Here is a 14,147-nt window from a genome sequence, read left to right as displayed (position 1 = left end):
CCCCCTGGCCACAGCCGCCAACTGGTCGTCCAGTGTCAGCCGTGGGTCCAGGAGGACCCCCAAGTTGCGAACCCTCTCCGAGGGGGCCAAGGTTTCGCCCCCTATAGTCAGCGATGGAATCAGCTGACCATACCTGGGAGCCGGCAACCACAACCACTCAGTCTTGGAAGGGTTGAGCCTGAGTCTGTTTCTCCCCATGGTGTCTTTGTATTTGTGTGCGTCTGTGTGCCTGGGTGTTTGTACGTGTGAATGTGTTTATTGTTGTGATTATCCCAAAGCAGGTCAGAATAGGATGAAATCCCTTTCATTGACACCTATAGTCCATGCTGGGTCCAGAATAGATTGCAGGTAGTCCTTGATTTATAGTCATAAGTCATGGCAGACATTAAGTGGGTCATCACATGACTCCACCTGATTTTATCACCTTTTCTAACAATTACCTATAGTAGATGTGTATTTTTCCAGTTCCTAACCTGGGGCTAGGAGAGAACAACTTTCCCTAAGGGAGGACTAGAATTCAGGTCTCTCTGCTCAACACCTTAACCAACTTCCAGTGCAGGCTGTGGGGCAGAAAAGAAAGGCCTGGGCAATTTTTCGCCACCCCCACTGTCTGTAGCTGAGTGAGGACTTGAACCTGGGTCTCCCCTCCCTTATTCCACACCTTCATTACTACACCTCTCCGGGGTGTGTAATAATTTCAGATCAGACAGGAAGAGCCAAAGTTTATGCTGAGAACTGACTTGAAATGAGACGATGAGTCAGAAGTGGGAAATTATTGAGTTACTTCTCCGTAATTCGCTTCTGTGCTGCATTTGGGAGTCGTTCCTTACCTTTTCCAGCTCTTTTTGCTGGCCTGCTGGGGGAAAGAGGGTTTTCTTTTATCTTTATATGGTCCTCGACTTACAGCAGCTCATTTATGTTTGAAGTTACAATGGCACTGAAAAAAGCCACTCATGACAGTTTTTCACTTATGACCATTGCAGCATGCCCATAACCATGTGGTCAAAATTCCGATGCTTGGCAACTGACTCGTATTTATGACAGTTGCAGTGTCCCGTGATCATGTGATCCTCTTTTGCAACCTCGTGACAAGCAAAGCCAATGGGGGAGCCAGATTAATTAAATAACCATGTTACCTCGGAGTCCTTGTGGACAATCACTTAAATATGAGCCAGCAGTGTGCTGCAGTTGCCAAAAAGGCCAACACAGTGCTAGGCTGTATTAACAGAGGGATAGAATCAAGATCACGTGAAATGTTAATACCACTTTATAATGCCTTGGTAAGGCCACACTTGGAATACGGCATCCAGTTTTGGTCACCACGATGTAAAAAAGATGTTGAGACTCTAGAAAGAGTACAGAGAAGAGCAACAAAGATGATTAGGGGACTGGAGGCTAAAGCATGTAAGGAACGGTTGCTGGAATTGGATATGTTCTAGTCTAATGAAGAGAAGGACGAGGGGGGACATGATAGCAGTGTTCCAATATCTCAGGGGCTGCCCCAAAGAAGAGGGAGTCAAGCTGTTCTCCAAAGCACCTGAAGGCAGGACAAGAAGCAACAGATGGAAACTCATCAAGGAGAGAAGCAGCCTAGAACTAAGGAGAAACTTCCTGACAGTTAGAACAATTAACCAGTGAAACAACCTGCCTCCAGAAGCAGTGAATGCTCCAACACTGGAAGTTTTTAAGAAGAAACTGGACAGCCATTTGTCCGAAATGGTATAGGGTTTCCTGCCTGAGCAGGGGGTTGGACTAGATGACCTCCAAGGTCCCTTCCAACTTTACTACTACTACTACTACTACTACTACTACTACTACTACTACTACTACTACTACTATTATTATTATTATTATTATTATTATTATTATTATTATTATTATTATTATTCCTGAGAACGATTGGAATAAGACAGAAGAAGCATACCACGCACTGGTTCCCAAGGGTTCAATGAGGTTGTGGTGTCTTTGGTGTGTCACACTCTCAATGCACCCAGACAGAAAGGAGGCCCAACAGGTCAGGTGAGCTCTTTACCTATGAACAGTGCAGGCTCTGTAAATTACACGTATGCAAAAAGACGAAAGCACCTGCCTTTCCATGATGTAATATCAATGTGGTAGGATTGCAACAGAGAAAACATCAGCATGGTGGAATCCGATTTGCACAAGATGGAGTTTTGTGATACAGGTAGTCCTTGACTGACAATGATTCGTTTAATGTGAAGTGTGAATGTCACTTTACAAGGCCTTGGTAAGGCCACACTTGGAATAATGCATCCAGTTTTGGTCGTCATGATGTAAAAAAAGATTTTGAGACTCTGGAAAGGGTGCAGAGAAGAGCAACAAAGATGATCAGGGGACTGGAGGCTAAAACATATAAAGAACGGTTGCTGTAGTTGGGTATGTCTAGTATAATGAAGAGAAGGACGAGGGGGGACATGATAGCAGCCTTCCAATATTTCAGGGGCTGCCACAAAGAAGAGGGAGTCAAGCTATTCTCCAAAGCGCCTGAAGGCAGGACAAGAAGCAAAGGATGGAAACTAACCAAAGAGAGAAGCAACCTAGAACTAAGGAGAAACTTCCTGTCAGTTAGAACAATTAACCAGTGGAACAACCTGCCTCCAAAAGCGGTGAATGCTCCAACACTGGAAGTTTTTAAGAAGAGACTGGATAGACATTTGTCTGAAATGGTATACGGTTTCCTGCCTGAGCAGGGGATTGAACTAGATGACCTTCAAGGTCCCTTCCAGCTATTCTATTCTATTCTATTCTATTCTATTCTATTCTATTCTATTCTATTCTATTCTATTCTATTCTATTCTATTCCCCTTTCAAAGTTGCAACAGAACTGAAAAAAGTAACCTACGACTGGTCCTTGCACTTATGACAGTCTAAGCACCCCCAAAGTCATGTGATCAAAATTTGGGAGCTTGGCATATATTTACGATGGTTGCAGCATCCTGGATTCAGGTGATCACCGTTTGCGACCTTCCCAGCCAGCTTCTGACAAGCAGAGCCAATGAGAGAATTCACTTGTCAGCTATGTGATTCGCTTAACAACTGCAGTTAAATGATTCACTTAACAACTATTGGCTGAAGAACCATGGCCAAAAAGGACATAAAATTGGGCTTGAGTCACCTAAAAACCCACTGTTGTTTAGCAAGGGAAATACTTGTCCCAATGTTGGTCATCAATCATCAGTACCTGTATATATCTTGAGCTTACTTATTTGAAAAGAAAAAAAAAGCACTGCTGTTTGTAGAAAAAGCATTCTGCCAGGTTATCTACCATCTTAGACTGAGCATAGAAAGATCTGAAATCTAAGCCTTCGTAAAGAAAAGAAAAACCCCAGATTATAAAAGAGTGACGCAGTTTTTTCCTGCTTCTTTTTCCTGCTTTGATTTTTTTTAAAAAAAGAGTTTCAGAACACAGAAACATTTTCTGGGCGTCTCTCGCTAATATATGCAACAGTACAAATTGCCCATGAATGTAATTAAAAAGCACACGCTACTGGTATTTAAAATGCAAATTCCCCCACTGTAAGCTCTTTTAAATAAACTTTCCATACAGGCATTGGGGTTTTTTTTTTCCTTTAAGTGAACTTTTCTGCTGAAATCTAATGGAAGCCAAATGCTGAAATTCACTTCTCAAGAATGGATCTGGAGTTCTTTCACATTCAAAATAGGAGGTATTTTCTAATGGAGCCGGCATAGGATTCTTACTAGATCTCATGCCACAAAACCCACAGAAATTGAATTATTCTGCTTGGCTACGACTGGGAAAATGTTTGCTAATACAGATAGTAAGATAGTAAGTCAAAATGTTACTAACAACTTCTGCAGTGATTCACTTAATAGCTGTGACAAGAAAGGTTGTGAATTGAAGCAAAAGTCATTTAACAACTGTCTTGCTTAGCAAGAGAAATTTGGACTCCGTTGTGATCATAAGTCAAGGACTGCCTGTGTTTGGATTGGTACTACAAACAGTTTGAAGTTGTAGAGCAAAACATGAGGTGGATAGAGATGTTTTCTCTAAAAATGTCAATGCTATCTTCAGTGCAAAGCACAAAAATAAAGTAACAAAAGAGATATATTACCTCATCCTACCACGTTTCACACATGGTTAGAATCCCAAGGATCGTGCCCCCCCCAGTTTTCTTGTCTGAAGTCAAATATCCCTTTCTCAGCTATAGGAACCACAATAAGCTAATAATTCAGACTCCCCCCCCCCCCGGTAACAAATTCTAAACCCAGCAACTTTAATGACATTAGGAACCTAGGGGCACAATTAAAAGCTTTCTTGAAATTTTCCATCATACTTGAAGGCAAGAAAATTAGTTGGGTGATTTCACTGAAATTATCCAGGAAATGGAGAAATTTTCCAACAATTTTTTGAGGAGAATTTTCCCCTCACGAGGAAGCACAACGCTGCTACAGATAACCCTCCATCCAAGGCCTTCTCTCCTGATGTCCCTTCAGATGAAATGGAATCTTCCTTCACCACCACCACTACCATCATCCACGGCAGGAGGCCTTAATTGTTCTTTGCAAAGACCTGGAATGTGTGGGAAAATTACTATACATAATTTCTGGCTTGGTCGCACCAAGCAGACTGCCTCTTCTGATGCATTGAAAAAGTTTAAGGCTGGAATAACCAAGGATCAGCCACTGGGATTTCTCAACTGCTCACTGGATTGTTTCCAGCAGCTCTGGAAACATTGTGCTTCCTCGTGAGGGGAAATTTTTCCTCAAGAATTTGCTGATGCGGCCCTGGCACTTTGTGATAAATAAGTGGGTTTTGGGTTGCGGTTTGGGCACTCGGTCTCTAAAAGGTTCGCCATCACTGTTCTAACCACACGAGCCACTGTGGTCCCAGAATAGAGATGAAAAGTAAGACACCAGGTGATCCATCCTCTATTCTCCCTCAAGCATTTGGTGACAGGGTCTGACGTATCGCACAGAACAACCCTTTTATAAAAACCTCTTGGAACAGCAATTTAGACAATTCCATCCTCCAGTTCCAATTCCAGTTCCAATATCTCAGAGGCTGCCACAAAGAAGAGGGTGTCAAGCTATTTTCCAAGGCGCCTGAAGGCAGGACAAGAAGCAACGGATGGAAATTAACCAAGGAGAGAAGCAACCTAGAACTAAGGAGAAACTTCCTGACAGTTAGAACAATTAATCGTTGGAACAACCTGCCTCCAGAAGCAGTGAATGCTCCAACACTGGAGGTTTTTAAGAAGAGACTAGACAGCCATTTGTCCAAAATGGTATAGGGTTTCCTGCCTGAGCAGGGGATTGGACTAGATGACCTCCAAGGTCCCTTCCAACTTTACTATTATTATTATTATTATTATTATTATTATTATTATTATTATTATTATTATTATTATTATTATTATTATTATTATTATTATTATTATCCTTTATAAATTCAGCGGTCCTGAAATTCGAAACGCTCAACTATGATTTATTGGCATCAATTCCTTTTCTTTTAAAGATTTTCCCACCTTGCGCCTGAGAATGCCGGTGCTCCAAAAAAACAAAAAAAATCGGGGAAAAAATCTAGCTTTAGAATGATACTCCAGACATTCTTCCACTGACTTTGGATTATCTTAAATGTTCTTGATTCTGGCAGGCACATAAGCAGTACGGCAGAAGTCTCAGAGACTGGGGCGTGGCGAGCGTTTTGCTTCTGCCTGTTGAGGTGCAGCTGAAAATAAATAAATAAGCCGCCAGACCAGAAAAACTGCTCTGACACCAAGGAATAGTTGCAGGAAGTTCTTCTTTATCAGAAGAAATGCTTGCTTCAGAAGGATGGAGGGGTTCCAGCTGCTTAGCTCATTGATCTGGCAGCAGGCGCTCCTCTGAGGATTAATCACATCCAAAGGTGTTATTCTCCCCGTGGGCTACATGGGAACGGAGATGCCAGGTTAATTTCTCTACCTGGTGGAAAGGAATTGTCCATGTTGCCGGCCAGGGAGATTTGAAAACTTCTGGAGAGTAACCTAGCCCATCTCACGGGAAATTGCTTGTGTCTGGCTAATCTCATTACACTATTAATGAAGAAGCTTTTCATTTACTGGGCCTTGTGCTCTTTAGCAGGTAAGCAATCCGCTTGAGTTTGTTTTTTTCATAAATACCTTTTAAAAAAAGATCCTGGGTTTTTTGCCTCTGGGTTTTTGAAGAACTGCAGAGCAGAGCTGCACAACCTCCTGGAAATAAACTAGTGGGCAAGCTGAACGTCTTTCAATATAAAAATGGTATATAGGTTGGACTAGAAGACCTGCAAGGTTCCTTCTTTCTGTTATTCTGTTAAACGTGAAAATAAAGGCAGTGATGGGAAATCAAATGCCTTTCCTTATGCATCCCACGAAAAGATGGAATATAAATACAATAAGTATATTGCTTTGTAATCTGATGTATTTTACTATTTGTATGTCTACTGTATTGGTTAGCCACCTAGAGTTGTGTTACATACTGTGGATGGCGGTATAATATTTTTAACAGATAAAATCAAGTGTCTCTTGGATAGGATCTGAACCGTATCATGTTTGTTTTGATCTTGGATGTAATTGGATTTATTTCCTGCCCTTGTGAAGCAGACAGTGCTTACATTCTGTGAAGTACCAAAACATCACAGTCTTAAGGGGGAATTGTCCTTGACCTGAACTTAAAGGAATGCTCAACTGTTTTGAGAAAAAAAATGCAATGGGAAATAAATATTTCTTGGTAGACCACGTCATAAAGTTAAGGTTACAGAGGTAGACTGTCCTGAAGCCTGCAATTTTATTTTGGAAGCTTTTGATTTGAATCTCAGTATGACATCAATATTCCTAGGTGTCTTTGGGTAAACGCCTCACCCTTTGTTTTAACTTTACATGGATAGTAATCTCAGTTTCAGTGGCTTCTAAAGGTTACTAGAATATCTATATGGAAAGACATAAAATAACTTCCCATCATTTGGTGTTCTCGGTGGTGTGTTGGCCATACTAGTTGAGAACTGTGATGCTGAAATCCAGAAGGTTGAGTGGGTTTTCTTTATGTAGAGAGCAAGCACGAGATTGCAGGAAATGCAATGAATTTCAGATCAGCAATGAATTCATTCCAGAGATAAATGCTAGCTTCTAGAATCACAGAATAAATTGCTAAGCATTGGAGAGTCAATTGTATACAGCTTGGGAATCTCTTTTTTATTTTCTTGTTTTTCCCCTTGGTTAAATGTTTTCATTATCTACAAATGTAACTACAAACGAAGGACAATTATACTCAAAGGAGACCTGCGTTCATATTTTCATCCAATTATGAAACTCACCAGGTGACCCTGACCCAGGGAATATTTAATGGGAGTTAATCATTGCTACCCCAGGAGTTCAGATACCCAACCTCCATGTTTATACGCAGAACAACCACCGATTGCGAAATGGGGATTGCCCAACTCACCTAGTGAGGATCGATGGCTGAGTTTCCCATGTAGAGGGAAATAGTATTTAAGTACAGATAGTCCTCAACTTATGACTACAATTGAGCCTAAAATTCCCACTGCTTAGCAAGATAGTCGTTAAGTGAGTTTTCCCTCATTTTATGGCTTTTCTTGCCACAGTGGTTAAGTGAATCACTGCAGTTGTTAAATTAGGAACACCATTGACTTTGCTTGCTAGAAGGTCGCAAAAAAGGGATCACATGACCCCGGGACACTGCAACCGTCATAAATACATGCCAGTTGCCAAGCATTCGAAGTTTGATCATGTGACCCTGGGGATGCTGCAATAGTTGTAAGTGTGACAATTGGCCATAAGTGATGGCACTGACATTGCACAAAAGTGCAGTGGCGCTGATAAAAATTGCACTATTGCAGGTTCACATGTAATCTTCCTAGCTAACAAGCTAGGAAGATTACATGTGAACCTGCAAGTCAATGGGGGAAGCCAGATTCACTTAACAACCGCATGATTCACTTAAAAACCATGGTAAAAAAAGGTCACAAAATAGGACAACTGTCTTGCTTAACAGAATAATTTTTGAGCTCCGTTGTGATCAAGGATTACCCATATCTTCTCTTCATTCCTCCTGCAGTATGAGTGTAATTTAATCTTTGTATGGAAAAATAATTCACACGGGCTCTCCCCATATGGGTTGGGATGAAGGATTTAAGGTCACTATACTTCTCAGATAATGTAAGCATTGAGTCTGGGATACAGTTTAGTTCCTGCATTCCATTCTAGGCAGTGCATAAATCCTAGCCTTGTTTGTTCCGTTTTACAATTCAGAGGGTAGTGATCCAGTTTCTAAGCAATGCATTTCTTTGTTTGTTGATCACTATCTTGGTGACTGTAAAAAACTGATCTTTTACTGTCTTTCCACCCCACCATAGAAATTGACAGGGCACTGCAATCTGTTTTCTGTTTACCTCTATCCCATGGAAATTGTCCCATTATCCCGACAGTTTTCTCATGTTTTGTGTCCTATCGGTTTAATACTTTCCTTGCAATTTTTGTTTTCATGTATTTTTTTTCTACCTATCCCCTTTTATAACTATTTGTTGTTGTTTCCCTGAGAGCTCTGCTCCCCTCTCTCTATCTTTCTGGTAAGCTGGCTGTATCAAACTTCAAGAAATATCCTATCTTAAATGTAACTAAATAAGCCATTTTATCAAGAGGACCTCAAATTATCTTCAAAAGTCACAAATTGGGAACCTCCATCTTGGTAGACGTTTTCTTCTTGACACCCAGGAAAGGCTAGAGGCTAAAAGCCGTGCAAAGAGTTTTAGAAATAGGAATCAAACAAACACACATTTAACCTAGTTATATATGTTCTGGTCATATGCTAACCCAAGGATCTGTGTTTTCCCTACATGCTAAGCTCCAATGGTGCCAATCGGGTTAACCTTAAAGAAGCTTTGTGTTGGGGAGGGAGGCTTTGAGTAATGATTTCAGTAACTAGGACAGTGGTGGCGAACCTATGGCACGCATGCCAGAGGTGGCACTCGGAGCCCTCTCTGTTGGCACATGCACCACTGCCACCAGCAGCAGGTCCATCAGGCCGCCACCGCCACCCGGAGTGGCAGCCCCGCCCAGCACAAAGGAGGCGAAGCGGCCGACTAACAAGCTGGAGTAGAGGTGGTAGAGCAGAGGTCACCAACCATTGTCGATTGGTGGACTGGAAGAAAAGGGAGGGGGAAGCATTTTACATGCGTGCATGCGCACACGGGGCCACGAGCACGCACGTGCTGCAAATGGAGCGGGGCTAGTGCCTGCGTGATACTCACTAGCCCTGCCCTGTTCTTGCGTGGTGCAGCGCCTTGTATCTGCACCCTACGGCGTGGCGGCAGCCGTTTTTGCGCCTTGCAGCATGGTGGCCCATTTTTGTGCCCCTGGTTTTTGCGTGCCAGAGGCGGCACTCAGAGGCGCCTCCGTGCCCCCCCCCGAGGGCACCACAATGCTGACGCGGCCCTGGCACTTTGCAATAAATAAGTGGGTTTGGGGTTGCGGTTTGGGCACTCGGTCTCTAAAAGGTTCGCCATCACTGGACTAGGAGACTCTTTGATTAATGTTTCTAGTTCTTTGAAGTAACATAGGAGATTCTCTATGTGGAATGTGGATTCTGATAAGAACTGGTTCAAAGGGATTGTGCAAAGAGTTGAACCTTAGTCACTTGCAAACTCATTGTAATCCAAAAACTACGCCCACTTAATGAGAGGATGATCATTAACAAGATCATGCTAAGAAATTATTGTATGTTATGAAATGTTACATGGTACATATAAAATAACTGATCTTGCTAGACCAGGGGTAGACAACCTTGGCTCTTTTATGACTCGTGGGCTTCAACTCCCAGAATTCCTGAGCCAGCCATGCTGAGGGGAAAGGGGAAGTTTCCAAGCTGAGCCATGCTGGCTCAGGAATTCTGGGAGTTGAAGTCCACAAGTCATAAAAGAGCCGAGGTTGCCTACCCCTGGTCTAGACCATACAGTAGATGAGTCAAATGATGCTAAAAAACCAAAGAATGCATTCCAAACCCAATATGTTTGATCCGTATATAAAGGGATTCCCTACCTTTCTAAGGGGCCCCTCGTATCCATGGGGTGCCACTCCTCACTTACACATAAATAAAGAGGGTCAATGCACACATAAATAAATTGGGCAATGCACACGACGCTAACAAATTTTTGCTGACTAACAGTTTGTCTTCTAATTGTCCTGGTTGGGTGTGTGTTTTGTGAAACCACCTCCTAGTAAGAAAGGTCAAGGGATCTGGAGTTTCTTAACTTCCTTCTTAATCTAGTTTAACAAAGAGAAGGACGAGGGGGGACATGATAGCAGTGTTCCAATATCTCAGGGGCTGCCCCAAAGAAGGGGGAAGTCAAGCTATTCTCCAAAGCGCCTGAGGGCAGGACAAGAAGCAACAGATGGAAACTAATCAAGGAGAGAAGCAACCTGGAACTAAGGAGAAACTTCCTGACAGTTAGAACAATTAACCAGTGGAACAACCTGCCTCCAGAAGCGGTGAATTCTCCAACACTGGAAGTTTTTAAGCAGAGACTGGACAGCCACTTGTCTGGAATGGTATATAGGGTTTCCTGCCTGAGCAGGGGGTTGGACTAGATGACCTCCAAGGTCCCTTCCAACTTTATCATTATCATTATTATTATTATTATTACCCATTGTGGTAGAGTTCAGATAAGAGAAAGCAGTGGCTTTTACGGAAGCAAAGAATTATAACTGAATTTTCCACCGAAGCTAATCTTGAATTCTTGTTCATGCTTCTTTGCAGGAAATTCACTGGGAAAAAGACCACCAGTCATTCAAGAAGCAACTTTTTGGTCCACCAACTTTGAAAATATCTTCACGTGGAAGATTAAAGGGGAGACACCCCCAGGCACCCTATACGATGTTCAGTATAAGACGTAAGGATGCTCTGCTTTTTCATAAAAATTGGTGTCCTGTATTGTATGACCTGAATCCATGGATATTTCAAGTAGGGTACTGTAAACAGTGGTATCTGTTGTGTCATCAGATGAAGAAACAGTAGGTTATGTGCAACTCCAAGAGGAACTTTTTAAAATTAAACTCAATCCTTACCCCTGTATCAACTTCAATGCATCACACAGTATCATGAAATGTAAACTCACATGTTAATAGTTACCGATAAACATACAATATTGCATTGTTAAGTGGATTTTTAAAAGAGAAGAAAAATGTATTAATGTATTAATATATATAATCAGATAGGACATTCAGGAAATTTAAACATATTAAAAACCCCTTTCCTTATATCATTGTTGAAAATGAAAGATCAAAATTTCCCCAAACAATCCATTGCTAAAAATCAGTAGACAATGACCTTAAAGTCTTTCTAATGATTAACTTTCCTCTTTTCTCAGGCACTGTGCCCTTGCAACACATTTGGTTCTTGAATTATGCCAATTACCCCTATTGTGTCCTGCTCTGACTTAACAATTCACTAAATCCTAAACCCGTGGTAGCGAACCTATGGCACGCGTGCCACAAGTGGCACGCAGAGCCCTCTCTGTGGGCACGCACGCCATTGCCCCAGTCCTAGGCCTTCAGCTGGGTTTTATGAAACCTTTTCACTTTAGGCCTCTGCCACCATGTGCAAAAAAAAAAGGTTCAATCAATCAATCAATTTCAACTTCTCGCGGGGAAAAAAAAGATCTCGCAAAGTTGGAATTGATTGATTGAACTTTTTAGTCCCACCCAGTCTGCCGTTACCACCGCAGCCATGCCCACCCAATTGGCCACACCTACCCTATGGGCCATGCCCACCCAATAGGCCACACCCATCCAATGGGCCACGCCTACCTGGCACCCGACGATACATAATGTTAATTCATTATACCCAAAGGATGGGAGCATATTTACCCATTCATCCAAGATGGCTAGCTACAGAAAGAGAGACAGACACATGCACGCACAAAACTAACCAAGAAATTAGTTTGGTATGAATGTACGTGTGTTGAGTGAACTCATCTGGAAAATAAATCTTGTAACCTATTAAATTGATTATATCCGTGCAAACTTAAAAATAGTTATACCTTCCACAAGACGTGGTGAGGTGATGGTGACACTTATGGGTCAAGCCACCAAGGGGTTGCACCTTCTGGCCCATGGTTCAGTTTTGGTAAATGCAGGATTGGGAGTCACCTACCTTGACCCATATCTACTTTGTCTTTTAATCATCTTGGATGCCATCTCTCTTGGTTCCTGGTCTACACCTGTATGTCATATGCAAAGTCTGTTGTGAGTAATCATCTGGTCTGGTCTGGTCACAGGTACGGCGACCTGACCTGGCAGAGTAAACCCGAGTGCCAAAATACCACCCAGAACATCTGCAATCTCACTCACGAGACTGAGAATTTCACCGAACGCTATCATGCTCAAGTGAGAGCTGTGGTCCCCAATTGTTGCGTCTCCGACTGGTTCGTATCCTCGAGATTCTGTCCTCGTGAAGACAGTAAGTGCTTCTCGTGAACTGTGCTGTAAACAGGGTGAATGCTGGATCTCCAGCCTGTTTGTTCATGACATGGGCCTTGCTAAGAGTGCCATCCTCTCCTCCGAAGGTCACCTCCCAGCAAACCCCTCCAGGACAGGCAGAATCGGCATTTTTTCTGAGTCAGTTTCCATCTGTCAAGTAGCTGTTTATTGCTTTCGTTTTAACTTTTTTTTTTAATTACCCCTCATGATACCTTTGTTTTATTGACCAGCTAGGGTGGATTTTAATGCTGGAAATTGCCAGCTGATTTGAATTTCCTCCAAAAGGCAGGGCACGTCGACCTATTCGCTTCCATAGTTATTTACATTACTTGTTATGTTCTTCGTCTTTGTCTTCAAAAACATTTGTTCTCGTCCTGACAGGTAACCGAGAACCATAAATTGACTTCATCAAGTACTCATACTTTTCTCCTAAACAAAGTAATGTACAACGTAAAACGGAAATAACTCCTTCTTATTAAAACCCCCCCTTTTACCAGATAGGAATTATAGGAAATTAGGCTCCTAGAGACTTGCTGATGACTTCTGAAATGTTTTGAACCTGTGCTAATCCTTCACTAATTTTCTTTACTGTCTGCCATAAAGTAGACCTTCTTTGGCCTCAATGGATAAAAGAGAAGCACATTGGAGTAACACTTAACACAATCAGTTATAAACCCAGCAGCTGCATTCTCACAACAGGCTAAGTCGAGTTTTTGCTTAGCCTATCCTGCTGGGTGAACTCAGGTCATTTAACTCAGTTATACTTCAGTACATTGGGCGATTCAAGAGTGTGATGGCTGGTTTAGTGGGTTGTGTGAATGGAGCCATCTTCTGGGTTGGCCCAATGAACCACTCACTTGGCAAATGGGCTGGATTTGCACAACCTACTAAACTATGGAGATAAAATAACCACGATGAACCTTAAATGTAAAGGCTGAAGGGGATCAGCACTGTTTTGAGTAGATGGAACCATTGTGAAAACAGAATAGATGGCTTCCAATCTCAAAAATGGAAAAGAATGACAGACAGGCAGAAGGATGGACAGGCAGACAAGCAGGCAGACAGATAGACAGACAGGCAGATGTGGTTCACTGGATGTTTGACATTTAAATTCAGTTTAGAATACGGTACATGAATGTTACCTCCAGTGATGTACAGGAAGGGGTTGCCAAAAAAGTCAAGATGGTGATCACGCAATGAAATCCCCTCTTTTTGTGTATGTGCTGACTTCACACACACATACAAAGGGGCAGGGCTTCACTTTTGTGTTGCAACCACTCCTTGACTTCTTTTTATCACTCCCTGTAGATGCTACTGATTACCAGTAGAACTAAACTTGTGAAGGACACCCTGTAAACAACTTTTGTAGCTCACAGATGAATTGTGGGCTACTTACAGTTCTTTGATGTTGTTGTTTTTTTCTTGCAGATGTTTCATGGCCCAACTAAGTTACCTCTTCAGTGCTAGAAAGGAGTGGGGTTTGCTCTCTGTTAACCCTATTTCCTTCTAGCACTGAAGAGGTTACCTAGATGGGTCATAAAACGTCTGCAAGAAAACAACTAAAACACTTGACTATTTATCATTAGTCTGAAACTAATCCTCTCTCTCTCTCTCTCTCTCTCTCTCTCTCTCTCTCTCTCTCTCTCTCTCTCTCTC

At 42.2% G+C, this 14,147-nt stretch overlaps 1 protein-coding gene across 1 annotated transcript in view; it reads left to right on the top strand.

The window, feature by feature from the left end:
- The first annotated feature begins 5,808 nt into the window (after positions 1-5,808).
- IL22RA1 (interleukin 22 receptor subunit alpha 1) overlaps positions 5,809-14,147 on the top strand; it is a 16,057-nt gene continuing 7,718 nt past the window's right edge. The window contains exons 1-3 of the mRNA XM_015819669.1: positions 5,809-6,102; positions 10,771-10,903; positions 12,290-12,471. Of these exons, the coding sequence (XP_015675155.1) occupies positions 6,060-6,102; positions 10,771-10,903; positions 12,290-12,471 (358 nt within the window). The 5' untranslated portion in view covers positions 5,809-6,059. The remainder of the gene's footprint in view (positions 6,103-10,770; positions 10,904-12,289; positions 12,472-14,147) is intronic.

This window comes from Protobothrops mucrosquamatus, unplaced genomic scaffold (genome assembly GCF_001527695.2).
Source record: "Protobothrops mucrosquamatus isolate PMUCROS unplaced genomic scaffold, P.Mucros_1.0 scaffold963, whole genome shotgun sequence".
In the NCBI taxonomy this organism is placed as follows: domain Eukaryota; kingdom Metazoa; phylum Chordata; class Lepidosauria; order Squamata; family Viperidae; genus Protobothrops; species Protobothrops mucrosquamatus.
This window is presented reverse-complemented; position numbering and strand designations above follow the sequence as displayed.